General features: G+C 33.0%; 1 protein-coding gene across 1 annotated transcript; it reads left to right on the forward strand.

The window, feature by feature from the left end:
• Positions 1-205: 205 nt before the first annotated feature.
• Positions 206-10,235, forward strand: LOC124374742 (uncharacterized protein C15orf61; the record flags this gene model as incomplete). The annotated part of the gene is given in 2 exon segments (XM_046832903.1): positions 206-519; positions 9,952-10,235. Coding segments are annotated over 2 exon segments (405 nt in total). The 3' UTR covers positions 10,080-10,235.
• Positions 10,236-17,393: the final 7,158 nt, after the last annotated feature.

The following is a 17,393-nucleotide window of genomic DNA, read 5'->3' on the forward strand; positions in this document are numbered from 1 at the left end:
TTTTATATATATAAGATAGATTACTGCAGTAACCTGTAATTGGCAATATACTATTAGACTATCAATAGGAAGGAAGTAGGTGTGCAAGTAGAGACACGTTTATGCATCACCAGTAGTGAATGTGTTTAAATAATAAACATTTTAAATTCAACAAACTATAGTTTTATTTTCTTGAAACTGGCTAAATACTTTTTTTGTGTTACAGACTGGAAAATAATTTGAATCAACAAATTACTAAAAAAATGTTAAGAAAAATTAAGCCACCCGCTTCACTAGTACTTACAAACTATTTGAAACAGTGTAATGAACCACCGTGGACTTCCTACTTTGTTAAATATTCAAGTGTTATCAACGACCAGCGAGGCCACTCTCATTTCAACTGGAAGGTTGGCGATAGTAACTATCACATACTGAGAACAGGTTGTTACCCGTACATTAAATATCATTGTACCAAGAGGCCGTACACAGATTTGTCCATGGACAATCAAATGATGAGAATCATCAAAGTATTAAACTTAGGTAAGAATATAAAAAGAAAAGCATGCCAAAAAGTATTCATACATACTTAAAACCTTTATACTGCCGTAATAATTGTAATAAACAATTCTCTATTATTGTATTGGAAACTAAGTAGTAACAATTTCTTGGAAACACAAATTTATAAATCTTGAAATTTGTAAATTTAGGATATTTGTGTTGATGTTCTTGTCTATAGTCAATAGTCAATAGTCAAACTACTTTATTCTGTAATATGTACAAGGTACAAAGAATAGCGTCACTACAATGAAACTAAATACTAATATTAATTTTAAAATATAAGTAAAAAAATACAATCGTAACATCTTAACAATTTATCTTCAATTCTTCTTTAAATGAATTAATTGGTTTTTGTATTGAAGTATTCCTCAAAAGAATATAAGAGACAAATTAAGTTAATAATCTTTGACTTCTTTTTTAAATTTTAACAGATTTGTTTCCATTATAAATTTTGTTGGTAAATTATGTATATATCTAACACCTCTGTAATATGTTTTCTTTTTGTAAAATTCAAGATTGTGTTGATCGACATGTCTATTAAAACGGGTATTATATGTATGTTTATTGGTTTGTAGTATCGGATCAAAAAACTGTTTTACATATTGATTCAAATATGTATAAACCATATACTGTCAGAATTCCAAGTTCAGAAAAAATATGTTTAACAGAATCTGTATATCTTAAATTTTTCATGATTCTCAAAGATTTTTTTTGTAGGACCAAAAGCCTATCTAAATTACTTATTGTTGTTGCTCCATAAATGCTTATTCCATAAGCTAAATGTGAATGGATCAAAGAGAAATATATTAATTTAAGTGTATGTAAATTACTAATTTTTTGCCATTTGTCGCAGTGCATATAGACCAGTAGACATCTTCTTAGTAACATGATCTACATGTTTATCCCAAGCTAAATTTTGATCTATTATAAGTCCTAAAAACTTTGTGTGGTCTACTTGTTTAAGTCTGTCATTGTCTAGAAAAATGTCACAGTTTAAATTTGATCTGGATTGCTTTGTAGAAAAAGAAATATAATTAGATTTATCTGAATTTAATAAAAGATTATTTTTGTCAAAAAAATCCTTAATCCTACTTAGACCAATATATGACGAGATTTTCAATATTCTCAAGCTTCTGACCAGAAAACAAAACATTTGAATCATCAGCATACAGACACACGCCACCATCTGGCGTCTCAGTTGTCTCAGTGTAAAAATTATAGCCTACCTCTTTTACTTTCATTTATTGTGGTCAAAAGGTCAACAACTCAAGTTTTATCAAATCAGGAGAAAATAATAAACTTTTATTGTTTCACTTTCTGTACAGAACCTTTTCTAGTTTGAAACTCAAACCTTTTGTAAGATTAATTCATCATTTTATTAAACATGTATACCAAATTTTAATTAAAGAGACAGTGATCTAAACACCAAGTTTTCATCTTTCTCCAAAATCATTTTGTTTTGCTATGTGTTTGATTATTCTTAAAAACACATCTTTACAAATGCTTTCATAACCCAAATTTAACTTAATATCTAAACCGAATTAAAAAGATTTGGAGCTCATGAAGGATCACAAGATCTGGAAGAGTTGATGTACAGGATAGTGTTCTGTTTCTAAATCCATGCTTGTTGTTGTTGTTGATGGTTTTGATGTATGAATACTTTATATAACACCTGCTCCTTTCACTATTCTATTATTTACATACAATTAATTGGTTGCTTTAGAGAATCCTATGACTCAAGAGGACTGCAAAAAATGTCATTTCTCTTAGTCTGTTTGTCTATCACACGATATCTTGAAAACGAACAGGCATATAGACTTGAAAGTTTCTTCATTTTGATGTGAGCAACACTCAGTTTGATGACAGTGCATGTCACTTCGTGGGATTTAGCTGAGTGGCTGCGATTATTTTTTACATTGGTCTTACATGTAACCATAATGCCAATAAGAAAATAGAAAAATAAATCAATTTCTAATCAAATTCAATACTTATAAGAAATGCTAACATGTGACATATTAATACACTACCCCAACATCATTTTATGGTGACTTGGTGCAGATACACTGATATGAAACTCAGTTTAATGAACAAAAATATTAATTTATCATGTGGCAAGATTCATCTGTGAATTTGAAATTTTGCATGAAACATTCTATGTAGACAAGAATGAGTTATATGATGTTGCGTTGTTGAAATCTATTTACCACTCAGTACAGTTGGAGGAATTTAGCTGTGCTCGTATGGTCCTAATACTACCCTTTCAACAAATAAACGCTATCTGTGTGGCGTTTACGTGCTAGCCGCTGAGATGAAGGCGCAAACAAACTCTTTAACGACTTTAAACTCACGATTTCGATTTGCAGATTAGTATTGACAAATAAATTATTATTAGGAACACGTTTAAACAACACTATAACAACTGAAAAACAAGGATAATTCCTATTTTTGCTATTATTTGGTATTTTCTTATTATTTAATTCCAAAAAAAATCAGCACTGTCACAAAATAGACTGATTGTAGTGAGTGTGATGAGTTATTTGGGCCAATACGATTCCTGAAAGGAGGGTTTTACCCATAAGTCACAGGAAATGTTTTCGGGACGCAGCGCATAATGCTACCCCGCCCGCCACCACCTCACGTCTATCACCACACACTCAAGGTCACGTGCGCAGCTAAAGTCTTTGAACTGTAGGCTGACACAATTTCTCTTTTATTTGCCGGGGGAATGTAAAAGATTTCTTTGCTGTATGATTATCTGTTGTTCTATCTATCAATAATGAAATGTGCTAATGACAAAAATTTTTCATTGAATCTCAGTGAAACCATGGTTCAAAACATGGTCTGGCTTACTCCTACCTTGTATTTACTTAAACTATCAATTGATAGAGTAATCTTCAATCTCAGGTTTCAAAGAAAGTTAACGTGTATTGAATCAAAATTTTCTTAAAAAATCAATTATTTCAGTTAAATTTATAATTTGGGAATCTTTTCATATATGCCTTGGACTAGTCCTGGAGATTACATGAGAAGTCCTAGGTTGTAATAAACATATTTTCTTCATGGTTAAGAAAAAACTGAAATTATGTTCAATATTTAAGGAACTACTAAAATCTTGTTTCAAAAGTGAATAATAAATTTTGATAAACTCGCATATTGTTAGTTTTTTTTTTTAATTACTTTGCTAGTACAGTTGTTGGTAAATACAGTAATGTAATTTATCTCTCAACTTATCTTTTGTTTAAAAATAATTTATTTAAACCTTTTTCAGCATAAGTCCATTTTAAAGATTTAGTCTTCTGTCAACGTCTTATTGCTTTGTTTATTTTGAGGGAGCTTTTTGTGAAATAAAATCGCTATCATAATTGTACTTGTAATATAGTAATCAGCAAAGTTTAAGCACATTACAAAAGTTTGAGGATGAATCCAATAATAGACAATATTTTCATATGTGATTTCGCTTGAAATTTATTCTGACAAGCAGCCCTTATGTGAATTCTTGTGATACACCAAGCAGACTGAGAGCCTTTATCTGTAAGTTATTTACTTGAAGCTAACTCTTGCTTAGGTCTCCCAAAGCATTTTCAACTTAAAAGGTAAATAGAATTACCGCTTATTTTTAAGTGCTATTTATTGTAACCCCACAAAAATTGTGAGTAATTTGTTTTCAAGAGATAACTTAAATTTTGAAATATTATATTTTCAATAGGCAAAAGTTCTATTTACAACAACATAAAGAAGTGTAATGGCGTCAAAATTTACAAAGAATTAAAATCTTCAGGTCTCTTGCTTTACAATGTACTGTTTACAGAGTCAAAAAATTCTGTCATGGTGTAAAAGGGTCTGTCCACGAGCCAGTCTTGAAGGCTTTTCTTGAACTCATTCCCTCCAAGATTTTTCAGGTCGAGAGGTAGGGTGTTGAACATTTTTCTTCCCATGTAGGATGGTTTCCTGCTCTACCGTGTAGTATGGTGCCCAGGAAGGAGGTAGTCAGTTGCTCTCCGGGTGTTGTGGGAGTGAGTATCCTTAGCTCTTGGTAACTCCATTTCAACTGTCTGGACAACTACAGAGTACAGTGCTATGACAGTCATGAGTTTTAAAGTCTTAAAAGCTTCTCTGCAGCTTTCAAGTGGACCCAGATCTGCCAGTGTCCTTATTGCCTTTTTTTGGAAGAGTAAAATCTTGCTAAGATTATGGGCAGATGTTCCTCCCCATACTGACATACCATACCTTATATGGGATTCAAAAACAGCATGGTAAGTCGTCTTTGCCGCTTGCAGTCCTCCTATCCACTTAATTCTTCTTACTGTGTAGATTCCAGATCCAAGCTTTTTAGTCAAACTGTTAATATGATCAGTCCAGGTAAGATTCATATCACTATTGTTCATATCACTAATGTTAAGCATCAATCACTATGCCTAACAGTTTTGATTGTTTTTCTATTTTGATGTTTTGGACGTTAGGAATTTTATCTTGTCTTCTGCTAAAATTAATTTGGGTGGTCTTTGTTGGGTTAATTGCTAGGTCATTTTTCAGGCAGTACTGCAGAGTTTTGTTTGTTGATGTGACAATGTCTGCATGCAGGCCCAGTGCAGAGTCATTTTTATAAGAAGGGTTGTATCATCTGCATACATAATAGTTTTTACGTTTTCAGTATTGATATAATGTGAAAAATCAGTAGTAAAAAGTACAAAACAAAAATGGACCCAATACTGAGCCCTGTGAGACTCCTCTATTCACTGGAGCTGTTTTGGATCTGTAAGTACAGCTTTGTCCAGTTTACAGTTTTCTGTACTTCAACAATATGCTTGCGTCCCTCGAGATAGCTAGCCACCCAGTCATTTGCTCTGCCTTGAATCCCTAGTGCAGACAGTTTCTTAAGAATCAGCTCATGCCCAAACAGTCAAAAGCCTTACTGTAGTCTAATAGGACTGCTGATACATAGTCATTGTCTTCAAGTTGGTCGATGACATATTCAGTAAGGCTTGTGATGGCACTGATTGTAGATTTTCCTCTGAGGAAGCTGTGCTGACTTTTTGTTAGGTCATAGTGTTCAAGGTGGACCAGCATTCTCGAAAGTGCAATCTTCTCTATGATCTTTGAAAAGGTGGAGATCAGTGAAATTGGGCGATAGTTTTCTGCTTTGGTTGTGGAGCCTTTTTTGTGTTTAGGGTAAATTTTGGAGAGTTTCAAACCAGATGGAAATTGGCCAAGATTAAATGATTTATTTATTATGCTTACAAGTGGGGCTGCTAAATATGTTGCACGGTGTTTTACTACTTTCGATGGAATTTCATCAACACCACAAGAAAGTTTGAATTTCAGTGACTGAATAACTCTTAGTACTTCACTGGATTCAGTAGGAGTTAGATTTAGTGGTTCACCTTGATATAAGGTGAAGGCATTTCCAGTTAGGGGGAGTATGTTATTGTTTTCAATCTTGTTACGGGATTTTTCAAGTGTTCTGTCTGCAATCTGTGAGAAGTAGAGATTTAGATGTCATGAGATATGGATTGTTTTCTATCTTGCCATCTATTTCTAAACTCGATAAAGAACTGCATGATAGTTTGTTTTGTTTTTCTGAATTGATAATCTCCCAAAGAGTTTTGGACTTGTTGTTTGATTGGGCTATATGTTCAGCGGCACTGTTGCGTTTAAGGGTTCTAAGTTTAATGTCATACGCTTTCTTTTTTGTAATCATTGTCATCCTGTCGCTTTCATTCCCCGTCATTTCATACTTAAAGTATGCTCTAAGGAAGTAATCTTTCATCATAACTTCTTCGTCATAGTAGATCTTAAGGTTAGATTTACGTTTTGTTCTAGTTCTTTTCTTTGGGCCAGCATTATCCAGTGTTCTAGCCATTATGGTTTGAAATGATTTGAAGGCTTCTTCTGCATCAAGGGCATTGTGAACGAAATCCCAGTTTTCTAATGCAAGTGTGGCTTTCAAGTTTTCAAGGTTTCTCCTTCTGTAGATTCTTTTGAATGAGCTTCTATTTTCATGTGTACGTTTTAATCCTAGATGGAAGCTACATGATTGTCCTAAATGGTCAGATATTCCTGTTTCAGTCATTGAAAAACTTACTTTATCCTCTGATAGGTTTGTACATATACAGTCAATGGATGATCTTGAGTTGTGAGTTATTCGAGTTGCCGGCAGTGGAAGACCTCGGATTCCGTAAGTCAGTAAATCCTCTTCAAACAATGTGTTATCAGTATTTTCAGTAAGTCTGTCAAAGTTAACATCACCCATTAAGACTAGGGATTTATTTTCAGCCTGAAGTATTTTAAATATATTTGAACAAACTTTTAAAGAAATATAATACATCATTAGCTCTTATTGTATTCCTGTATAAACAATTTTAAAATTATATTGCTTTTGGAATGAATTTCTACTTTAATATCATGAAATGAATGCACTCTGAATATTACAACTCATACAGTAGTATCAAATTATTCCTTGGCAAAATACTTTGTACTTGGTTACTCCCTGTTATTTTCTCTTTAATTGTAAAAAGTGTTTAAACACATTTTAACCATTTTACTAGTTCCATTTAATAAACTACTTACTATTTTCAAATTTAATCTCCCAGCAAAATTGCCATTGCTCAAATTTCTACTTAATGTATGTGGTGGCAACCCACTTAGGTATAAACTGTCTAAAACCTTTGATTTACACAAGAAATAACACATCCAATGCAGTTAGTGTTAATTGAGGCAAGGAAAAGTGAGTGTTTGGAATGCACTGTTGTGTGGAGTGTGACACTCAGGTAGTCAATATTTGAATGGTGTCAGTTCCTTTATATCTTCATATAGTACCAAAATATTCTTTGTTTTCTAAGTAGTAAAATCAATTAATTTAAAGTTAATTCCATCTTCCAAAGTACATATACCTACAAATTCCAGAAATAATCCCTTAAGCTGATATTATTGTAGACAATAAATCTTTCTGCTGATTCATTTTCTGGTGAAAAAAAACACCTACAGTTCTAAACATCCAATAAGAAAAGTAATTCTTCTTTATTCTCTTATGTAAGTTTTAAAACACATGAAATTGGCCTAATAGATGAACCTTCATTGCTGTGTTGTACAATATTGTTTGTCTGGAAGCATGAGAAAACCCACTGATAATGCCTGCCTGAAGAATCTTCTAAGAATCATAACTTTACTCCAATAAGGGACTCCAAATATGCACTATTAAAGCGCATAATTTCTGGCAATTGGAACTTCATTCCATATATTCAGTCTAACCTCTTATGTTACTGCCACTTCCTTGCTATTGCAGATACATAAGTCTTGTTCTGCCTCAGTGGTAATTTGAAATGACTGTACTATGCGATCATGGAGTAATAACATTACTGCTATTTCAGTCCAAGGTACAGTAATTATGCCAAAATTGTTAATTTTGCAATAATAAACCAAGCAATGGCAAACAAATTTTTTACCTGTTCCACCAGACCCTTCTACAAAATTTATATTACTTTTATTTGTTGCATGTTCTTCCTTTGTCTTAGCTACTTATTCAATGGATCGTTCATTTGCATTGCTCAATGTAGGTGAGAATATTTACTTGTATTGAAAAAAAAGCTCCTTCAAAAAAATGCAGCTGTACTTGAACATTTTATGGAAATTTAGTCCTTCCATATCTTTGTCACAGGTAATGTTTTGGATAAAGTAAATTTGAAAAATTTATTGCTCTTTTCATACTTTGATTGGCTGCAGATGTCCACAAATTTGCTTACTTATATGCTACGGTGTACTATGCATTTATCTTTCCTACCTTGCCTATCCCTGGTGTAGCATTATTGCATCATTGCTAACAAGTTTCAAAGCTTGTAGTGAGTCATCTGTTATAGCAGTTTCCTATTTCAAATCACTTAAGAATCAAATTTATTTTCTACAAAATGATTTTTACATGTGACAGTAGAGAACTATTAGCAAGTGCCTGTGTTAGAAGTAGCATATCAGGGCAGTTCATGTTTAAATGGGGGAGGGGGGATAAATAATACCTTAGGTGGACTAAGGTTGCCTTGGACAGGGATATTCAATACATTCATCTCACTTTCAAATCAGGGCATCTCAATAAAAATACTGCTATAAGGTCAGGTAACAAAATTATAATCCTCTGCCAGTTGCTTGCTACAAATGTTACACAGTTGACTCTGAATACATGATTATCGTATTAAGAATTATGATGATCGATGGAATACATTTGCACCACTGTTATCTCGTGCTGGCTAGACAGTGACATGAGAGCATTTGTTTAATACTATAAACACAAAACGGTCTGCAAAAGAGATGATGAATGTGTGTTATTGACACTCATTTGGCCTAATATTGGATTACCCACTGATTAAGGCTTGCTATATCCAAAAAGTAAAGTGTCCTGTGTAGTTGAAGGAAACAGGATTTTTCCGGACATTTGCCATCGTTCAGTGAAACAAGAAATCAGTAACACTATGTTTCGAGATCTGTAATCTGATCTCTTCTTCAGGTATAACTAACCTAATACGTAATTACAAACTAGCTTAAAATAAACAAATCATACCAAAGCGTTGTGGCACGCCCAAGTCAGGAATCACAACCACCATATTGTTTGTCAACTTCACTAACTCTAAAAACATTTACTTAGTAAAAAACTATATACAACACTTAATAATAAAACTGAACTACAGAATACAGGTCACAATACATCTGCATTCATCTACTAACCACCTACGACTGACCAGAGGGCACTACGCTAATGGCAATCGTCACGGCAGACAAAAAAATAAGATGGCGGAAATAAAAAGGAAGGGGATCAGGCCCTTTTGTTATTATTGGTTCATGCTAGATGAACTTCTTAAAACCATATTGTGACTCTGCGTTGGTTTATTACAAATATCTGATTCGTTTGATACTTTTGGTTTTCTTTTTAGCTCATTTTTAGAATTGGCAATCAAAGCAGCCTAATCTCGACTGATGGTTGACTGATTGGTTGGTCTGCCAATTTAATGTATGTTGCCTCAATTAATTTCCTTTTGAAGAAATGTGGTTCCCGATGTATTATGTTGGCTTCATCCCAATTCATATGATGGTCTTCGGACTAACAATGGTGTGCAATTTTTTACTTTTCTGTGAGACCCTTTCTTGTGTTTTCTTTGTGCTCTTTTATCCTTACGTTTAGTGGTCTTTTTGTCTTGCCTGTGTATTCCCTATTGCAACTACATTTTATACTGTAAACACAGTTTTTGGAATCCTGTGTGCCATTTTTTGGTTTTGTTTTTATTGGAGACTTTGTCTAAGAGTATTGTGTGTTTTTAAACACGGTTCTAATGTTGTACTTTCTACCTGTTTTCCTTCACAATCCTTCCATTGTCAAAAATAACCTTTGCACTTATATGGTTATTTGTGTACTAATTGATATGATTTTTTCAGGTATTCCTACACTTTTATATGGTATAGCCGCAATATTCCTAATCAGTCATTCAGAAGTTGTATACACAGATAAAGGGAATGTTTTAATTTATTTCCTTTTAGAGGAAAAGAAAGGATCTTTACATTAACCTACACCAGGCTTGTAAATGCCATAGATCCAGTTATATATTTTTAACATGTAATTATTATTTGTAAATTTAATTTAATTGGATTTTAAATTAAATATTTAATTATGAATCATAAAATGATGTGTTACACTTTTAAATAAACATATTGTTATGTTATCCTCTTTTATTTTAATCCTTAGTTGTCATCAAAAACTATTTTACCTGTTTAACTTGAAACCTGTTTATTCTGTATCAACAAAATTAGTTAAGATAAAGAACACCCTGGAATTAAGTTTAAATACAATCAGAGAAACAATAGCAGAATTTTGGACATATGCCATTCTTATATGTAGAAAATCACTACATTTAGTTTTGAGGATTTAAATCTGCCCATACCATTTGTATTATACTGGCATTATTTTTTATAAGAATACGAGGGCAGTTCAAAAATTATCGGACGTTCTGTCCTCCCACTTAAACGAATGAAGTGCTGGCGGCTAAGCTTTGTGGAGGTGTGAAAGGGACTGTCATGAACTGTTTCGTATCATGACAAAGCTTAAGTCGCAGCCAGTCAGTCTAGTAGTGTAGACTTCTCTATTGTGTTCGGCAGTTTATATCAAGTTATAAAATAGCAGAAAAACTTGAGCAGCATTACTGCATTAAATTGTGCCAAAAGCTTAGCGATTCGCAAGTGAAAACAATTTGCAAGATTCCACAGGCTTTTGGGAAGTCTGCCATGAGCAGTACTTGATTAAAAGAGTTCCACAATCGATTCAAAAATGGTCAAACTTTAGTGGAAAGTGGATCGCGTTCAGGTAGCACATTGACAAGCTAGAATGAGATTGTTATTGAACAAGTGTGAAATTTAGTCACCGAGGACCATCATCTTATAGTCCGAGAACTAGAAGAAAATGGGGTCAGCATTGGGTCAGTACATTCAATTTTAACTGAGAATTTGAAAATGAGAAGAGTGTCTGCAAAATTTGTTCTAAAGTTGCTGCCAATGGAGCAAAAACAACTTTGCCTTTAAATTGCATAAAACATGCTGGATATTGCACACAGTAACCCCGAACACAGTAATCACTGGTGATAAATCTTGGATTTATCTGGAAACCAAGATGCAATCATTGCAGTGGAAACACATGTCATCTACAAGACCAAAAAAAGCACGGCAAATCTGCAGCCAAGTCAATGTCATGTTGACAGTCTTCTTTGATTCCAGTGGAATGGTGCATCATGAGTATACACCACACGGCCAAACCATCACAAAATAATACTATCTTGAGGTTCTTAGTCACCTATGTGATGCTGTGTGGTGCAAACGACCAAAACTGTTTGTAACAAAAAACTTGGCAGCTCCATCACGACAATGCACTTGCCCATATCTAATTCAGAGTTTTCTCACTAAAAACAACATACCTCTGGTTCGCCAAGCTCCGTATTCGCCCGACATGGTTCCCTGCGACTTCTGGCTATTTCCTAAACTGAAAATGACCCTGAAAAAATGTTAAGAAAAAGAAGACATTAAACAAAATACGACAGCCAAGTTTAACAGCATTCCAAAAGATGCTTCCAGAAATGTTTTGAACAGTGGCAGAAGCACTGGAAGAAGTGTGTGACATTACCAAGGAGACTACTTTGAGGGGATTAGAAGTTTTGAGCTCTAGTTCAATAAATGCACTTTTAAGTAACAAAAGTCCGAAACTTTTTGAACAGCCTTCATATTTCAGAATAAAGGCAAGATAAGGAAGGATTGAATGGCTCAGAGGTAAGTTTTAACAAAGGTTCATTACTGCTGACTGGACTGTCAGTCAACTGGAACCTCAGCAGGAATGGATTGTGTAAGCTTCTCCTGGCCATTTAGATGCGAGAAGAGATGCAGAACCTGAAAGTTAGCAATTTTATATAGTCCAAGACTTATTAGGCACTTTAGTTGCATCACAAAAGAAAACAAGCCGGTATGTGATATAAGCTTAGTCAAAGAAATAAAATTGTAATTGCAGTAGGCCTATAACAAAATAAAAGCAAAGATTGCACAATAAATTTTTATTTTGAGAAATATACTATACAACTTATTACAACACATTTTTGTACATAATTATTTGCAAAGTAGCAGTTACCCATGGTTTTCCCTTCCACGCAATTCCAAAGCCGAAGTCCTTATACTATTTAATAATAGCACTTTTGATTCAATATGGTATAGTCCTATGACAATTTTCAAATGTAAAAAGCATACACCAGGTATATATTATATTAGTGTCCATAGTTAAGAGTATCAGAGTTTAACCTGATTCTTATATCATATTTCCCACATGTAGCAGCATTTCTCGTTTGAACATCGTCACATAGACCCATATTGAGAGCTGCCGTTTATTCAGTGTTTGTATTTTTGCCTCTTCACTGAGAACCTAAACTTGGACTATGTCTTATCACAGTAAATTTGCCCTAATCAGCTTTTTATTATTTGATTTAAATTTGATTAGATTCAAGTCTGATTAGATTTGTAATCAAATCCTCCAAAAAATGTTATTCTTGTAATTCTTGAGAAAAATTGCAGGTTCTTAAGATATTCAAGTTTTAAAGTTTTAATGGCCACCATCTTGAAAATGTAAAGATAATTTCATGATATATTTTACAGAAACTGGCCTTGTTATCATAAACATTTGAGCCAAATTTTGTATAATCCTACTAATATTATAAATGTGAAAATTTGAATGTTTGGGTGTCCTCGAATCACTCTGAAACTGCTATAAGGATTGTGCTGAAATTTGGAACAGGTATAGCTTTTGGTTTGAGTTAACATTCAGAGTGCTTTTTACCACCCATAACACATTCATTTCACCAAATAAAGTCGAATTCAAATTGAAAAATTAGTTTGTTTACATTCGAATGTTATGATAAGAACGAAACGTAATAACATTTCATAATTCAAATTAAACTGGCACTAGACAGCTGTTGACAGCTATAATTCGACAAACTTTCTGAAACATCTGTTTACATTTAAATTTTATCAATAATAAGTAAACAGTGTTTGATCGGTAGTGTAATGCAGATAGTAAATAAAACATTAATATATAAATTTTACTCCAGATTGCGCCAGTGATGAATTAAAATCATCTAATGCATTAAATACTGTTATAAAACTAACCTTAATGAACAAATTTATGAATGTTTTTACATAAGTTACTTTAAACTGGTGGGCTTCCTTGACATCATGATATTACATTTTAACAATGGCTTACGGAAAAACAGAGAAATGAATACTAACATACCTTAGCGATTCATTCTTTCCCTGGCTACAGTCCAAAAAACAAGTGTAACGCAAAACTTTAATAACGATTATTTTGGAATGTTGCATAACTTTAATAAGGATTCCTTATACCGGAAGTACATAAGAAGTAGGTAGGACTTCCCCCTAGGTCGTAATAGGCTTTTCAGTCCTAGCAAACTCAAACTATGCCCTCACGATTTTGACCAAAATAGATTTCCGAGAACTATATAATCGAACGTATATAGTATTTTAATCAAGGCAATATGGCAAGCTAACCTGTGACATAGTAGATAAGTGAATTTAAAGTAGGCACTTTTTAACCGAAGTAGGCATCTCGGTCGTATGTAAGTATATATATTTTTTCTTCGTCAGAACAACAAGGCAAACTCTACTATGGTACTGGAAATATCTTAGACCTGAAATATATGACAAGGACTGGAAAATACGCTGACCAAAGTAAGTTTCCAAAACCTGTCTGATCCGAGATTTGTGTTTGCTTGATCGGGATTACAAGGCAGATTCAGTTGTGACGTTATGTATATAATTAATCAGAACCAGAAATGCTCCTACACGTGCCAAACATGATATAAAAATTAAGTTAAATTCTGATACTATTTACCACGAACTTAATAATATCTACCTGATGTATGCCTACTTACGTTTTAAAATGTTTGTAGGACTCCCATCATATTACATCATAATTGCTTTTTATAAGGACTTCGGTTCTAAAAATTGCTTGCGAAGCCGCAGGTAACAGCTAGTTTAATTTATAATTGTTAGGATATTGATTTTTGTATAAAAACACATACAGACATATGGAATATTTTTTAATAAGTGGCCCCCAACACAATCAAATGATGATTATAGATTTTAAATATTGATACAATTGAATACGACATTTGACCAATTCATAAATAATCATTGCCAGCTTTCTTTACTTAGACTAGTAACATCATTACCACCGTTGTTTTTTTGTTTATGTAGGAGAAGGCTAGTGATGACAAGAACAATGGCAATGAATATGCAAAAATTTGCTCAAAATGTTTTTATAAACACTGAGCAATGTTTTCTATGGCTGCAAGAAAAAGCGATAGATAGCTTCTTAAATTAGAAGTATTCTGTTTGCAGTGAGGAAATAAAATTAGAATTAAACGTGGAAATCAAACTGTGTTTTGCTACAAAAAAAGTCAGAACAAACACGACATTGCAAAAAACGCACTTGAGAAGACTTTTTTCGAACATACTAAATTTGATATTATGAATATAGTATGAATCATGTTCTATTCTAATTGAAATCAAACTAATTATGATATTTTAATAAATATAGTTTTGACAGCATAAAACCACCAAAAATACCATTTCAGATTGGCTAAAGTAATCATAAGTACTACACTGCTCAAACAGACTTTAAGTAAAGTTTAGCTACTTTATGTAATCTGAAAGAAATACATTTCTTTTAGATATAAAAGTATAGCTTCTCTATATTCACATTTTTAAAGCCTAAAACGTAATTTGTCTCCACATTGTCATTCAACATATTTTATTCAAAGAGAAACGAGTTTGGAAATAAATTCAAAATTAAAATTATGTGTTTTGTTATTGACTAATAGCAGCAAGAACAGTGATGTACAAGTCTAATTTGTTACACAAGCAAAATCGTTTATCCTTGAAAATACATAAGGTAAGTAAATGTTATTGTTTTGTTTTAATTATGTATTATACATTAATTTCTAAGACTAAAAAACTAGCCAAACCATAAATATCTATTACATTATTTGGTCTGACCTTTTGCTTTTAGTCCTTTGGATGGTCATGAATTTCGATGATTCCTTATCATTGGATAATCATCACAGATTGTGTTGGTGGCTGCTTATTATACTGCAATGGCTATAGGCCTAGATATGAATAAGCATTTCCATTTATAATTTCTTAGTTATTTGTCCACTGTTAGAAATACTTACTTATTTAAAAACATTTTGTAATTTTAAAATAAATTCTGTAAATAACTTATATAGCCTACTTTTTAATTGCATATTCTTTTACAACATTTAATTTACTACAAATCATTATATTTATAGGGGATATGTATATGCATATCAAAGGTAATAAATACAAAAAATTTGCTAGTGGCTTTGCATTAGTTTCTCCACAAAAATAATTAATGTAATCTATTACAAAGGCTATCTTTTGGTGTAGAAAGAACCTTTAATAAACCTGCAAAACTGGCTAGTATCACCTTGAGAGTTATCAACAAGCTGTGGCATAAAGCAGCTGGTTCTCAAAGGATTATTGTTTGTAACTTATGTCATACAAGTACTTTGGTATTATCCGGAGGCCACTATTTTTGGAAGATTTTTTTCTAACCAGGAAACCTAATAAACTACATTATTATAAAGAGCAGATTTTGACTTTCTGTGAAAATTACATAACATTATGAAATCCGGTTCTTGTTTTTCTGCCTCCCAAAAGGAGGCGAGAAGGCAGCCACACTGTCTCTATCTACTATTTGTTATTAGGCTGTATAAATAGGTTTAAATTAGTTTATCATAAATACATTACTAGTAGTATCAAAGTTAAAGATAAACTTAGCGAGCAATCAAATGATCTGAGCTTGAATTTTGGTATATCTATAGGGATGTTTTACTTTTTTTGCCAGAAGAGTGGAGTGGCTCTGTGCCACCAGGGGCATTTCCGATCTGTACTTTTCCAACCTCAGATCACATCCCAGATCATTCAACTTTTCCTATATCAGATCTGGCATGTATTCTAAGGTTGGGAAAGAACTGGAAATGCTCCTGGACATTAGTGCAGGCTCATATTTATAATACGTATGTATGTATTTACCTGCTTATATAGCCTTATAACAAATAGTATTGATAGATTACCTATTAGATGTTAAACAGGCCTTGTTTGCGCAGTGAACAAATTTTGCTCATCTGATCAGCGCAGACTAGTCAGTTCTGTCTGCTCCACATGTACAGTGTATACTAGTGCGGCTAAAAACATGAACTTCAGTGCTTAAAAATGGACTCCGGAAGTGCTTAGGTTTTGAAAACTGTAAAAGAACTGATGAAATAATATACATTTATAAATATATGGAGACACAGTACACGAGGGTGTTATGTTAATGAGGTACAATGAAAGCCCAGATGTGCATCAGAACAATATCTGCAGTAGTGCTAGTAGTCTACTGGTTGCACCTTCCGTTCCGCTCCTCTTACCTCACCCAGCCTTTCTTCCCCTCACCTCTTCATGCACGAACCATTTCATCTCTAAATAATCTATCTGTAGATGGAGCAGAGTGGCCTCCTCACCGACATTGTATCCTTTTGGGAGGCAGCAGAAAATAGTCATAATGATATGTAATTTTCAAAGTAAAATAAAGTTTGTTCTTTCTAATGTAGTTTATTTAGGTCCCTGGTCTTTCTAAAACTAGAGGCCTCTGAATAATACCAAAGTAACAATATACATATTCTACTTTATACTTATATGTGTCATTTATTTCAAACATGGGAAATTTAAATAAAGCAGTTGGCTTGCACTTTAGTATAGATGACTTACGTCTTATCGCTTTGGACCATGCCATCTAGAAATTTTGATGACTGAAAACACGACAAATCTTCCATTGTCTGACACATTTCATTGTGCAATTATTTTCTAAATTGGAACATACGAACACCCTTTAACCATTAGGCCTATGTATATGTGTGGGGGGACTATATAAATTAAAATAAAGAAACCATATATACCACAAAACAATATACTTTTATAGTTTTTCAACTGAAAAATATTGATATTGAATTTCTGATGAGCGTTGTGTGTTCGAGATTCAATTGGCACATGTTGTTTCTTGATCTCCAAATTCAATTTAGGGTAATCTTTAAGGTTAGAAAACAAATTTAATTTTGCAAAAAATTAAAATAACAGCATGTATTGTTCCAAACTGCTATCAGAGTTGATAGTTTACATTTTATGTAAGTTTATCTAAGAAAACAGATATCACAACATAACATCATTTAACTAATTATATACCTAAAATTATTAAAAGCCTATTTAGGGGGCTT

Source organism: Homalodisca vitripennis, unplaced genomic scaffold (assembly GCF_021130785.1).
Source record: "Homalodisca vitripennis isolate AUS2020 unplaced genomic scaffold, UT_GWSS_2.1 ScUCBcl_9870;HRSCAF=18507, whole genome shotgun sequence".
Classification (NCBI taxonomy): domain Eukaryota; kingdom Metazoa; phylum Arthropoda; class Insecta; order Hemiptera; family Cicadellidae; genus Homalodisca; species Homalodisca vitripennis.